Here is a 1,495-nt window from a genome sequence, read left to right as displayed (position 1 = left end):
TGGTGAGGGAGGGCTTTACAGCAACACCCACACAGTTTAGGTTGTTTGTTGGGTTATTGTATGGTGAGGGAGGGCTTTACAGCAACACCCACACAGTTTAGGTTGTTTGTTGGGTTATTGTATGGTGAGGGAGGGCTTTACAGCAACACCCACACAGTTTAGGTTGTTTATGGTTTGATGGTTTGTTTTAGGCCCCCATGAACATATTCCGTATCTTTTAGGAGGGCTTTTTGAGGGGACAATCTCAGAATGTACAAGTTCTTTCCTACATTGTTCTTTACTCATCTTCTTTCCTCATTTTTCCCCTCCTTTACGCATCTTCTTTCCTCATTTTTTCCCCTCCTTTACGCATCTTCCTTCCTCTATTACACATGTTCTTTCCTCCATTGATGTACATGTTCTCCCCCCCCCTCCCCCCTGTCCAGATCGACCCTCTGGAGCGTGAGGCGATGATCGTCAAGGACATGTACGAGCTCATTGACCAGTTCCAGGTGCCTGCCCCACCCGAGGACTTTGTCATATACCAGGTGAGTTGTTGTTCTTATCTATCCAGGTGCCAGGTGAGACATACACATAGCGTCAGATAAGACTTCAAATCACTTTTTGGCAATTGCTGAAAACGGGTTTCTTTTATCGGGAGTTGATTCATTACGTGAGGAACTATCAAAATAGGTTCCCTTGTTTTGATTTAATAACCAATTTAGTGACATTTTCTTCTTTTTTAGATTTAGTACCAAAAAAGGGCCCTGGCGTAGTGGGTTTATCCCCCGCTCGCAGATAAAGAGTTAAATGTAGTGTTAAGGACTACTAAGACTAAAGATAAAAAAACAAAAACAAAAAAACTAAACAGCAAAAACAAAACTTTGACTTTGACCACTGTTTTTTTCACCCATACCCCAGACCTTGAGCCCCAGCATCACCAACGTGAGAAACGCCATCGACAAATCTCTGACCGAGAGAGACAGCAACATCGACAAGTTCTGTAGTCATCTGGACAAGGACATCGCTGAACTGGGCAAGGAGGTGAAGGAGGTGAAACAGGAGGCTCAGGTGAGTGAGGGAGGGAGGGAGGGAGAGGAGAGGGGAGGGGAGGAGGGAGGGAGGGAGAGAAAGAGTGTGGAGAGAGAAAGAAACAGCAACATAGACAAGTTCTGTAGTCATCTGGACAAGGACATCGCTGAACTGGGCAAGGAGGTGAAGGAGGTGAAACAGGAGGCTCAGGTGAGTGAGGGAGGGAGGGAGGGAGAGGAGAGGGGAGGGGAGGAGGGAGGGAGGGAGAGAAAGAGTGTGGAGAGAGAAAGAAACAGCAACATAGACAAGTTCTGTAGTCATCTGGACAAGGACATCGCTGAACTGGGCAAGGAGGTGAAGGAGGTGAAACAGGAGGTGAAGGGGAGTGGGGGATGTGTGTGTGTGTGTGTGTGTGTGTATGTGTCTGTGTGTGTGTGTGTATGTGTGTGTGTGTGTGTGTGTGTGTATGTGTCTGTGTGTGTGT

The 1,495-nt window shown here is 46.9% G+C and overlaps 1 protein-coding gene across 1 annotated transcript in view; it reads left to right on the top strand.

Moving 5' to 3' along the window:
* Positions 1-434: 434 nt before the first annotated feature.
* The window catches only part of LOC106013590 (dynein heavy chain 6, axonemal), a gene marked incomplete at both ends in the record, with an annotated part of 3,167 nt that continues 2,106 nt past the window's right edge, over positions 435-1,495 (top strand). The window contains 2 exon segments of the mRNA XM_013089753.1: positions 435-527; positions 901-1,050. Coding sequence (XP_012945207.1) covers positions 435-527; positions 901-1,050 — 243 coding nt within the window.

This window comes from Aplysia californica, unplaced genomic scaffold, assembly GCF_000002075.1.
Source record: "Aplysia californica isolate F4 #8 unplaced genomic scaffold, AplCal3.0 scaffold01035, whole genome shotgun sequence".
Lineage (NCBI taxonomy): Eukaryota > Metazoa > Mollusca > Gastropoda > Aplysiida > Aplysiidae > Aplysia > Aplysia californica.
Note: the sequence above shows the minus strand (reverse complement) of the source record. Positions and strands in the feature narration are given on the sequence as shown.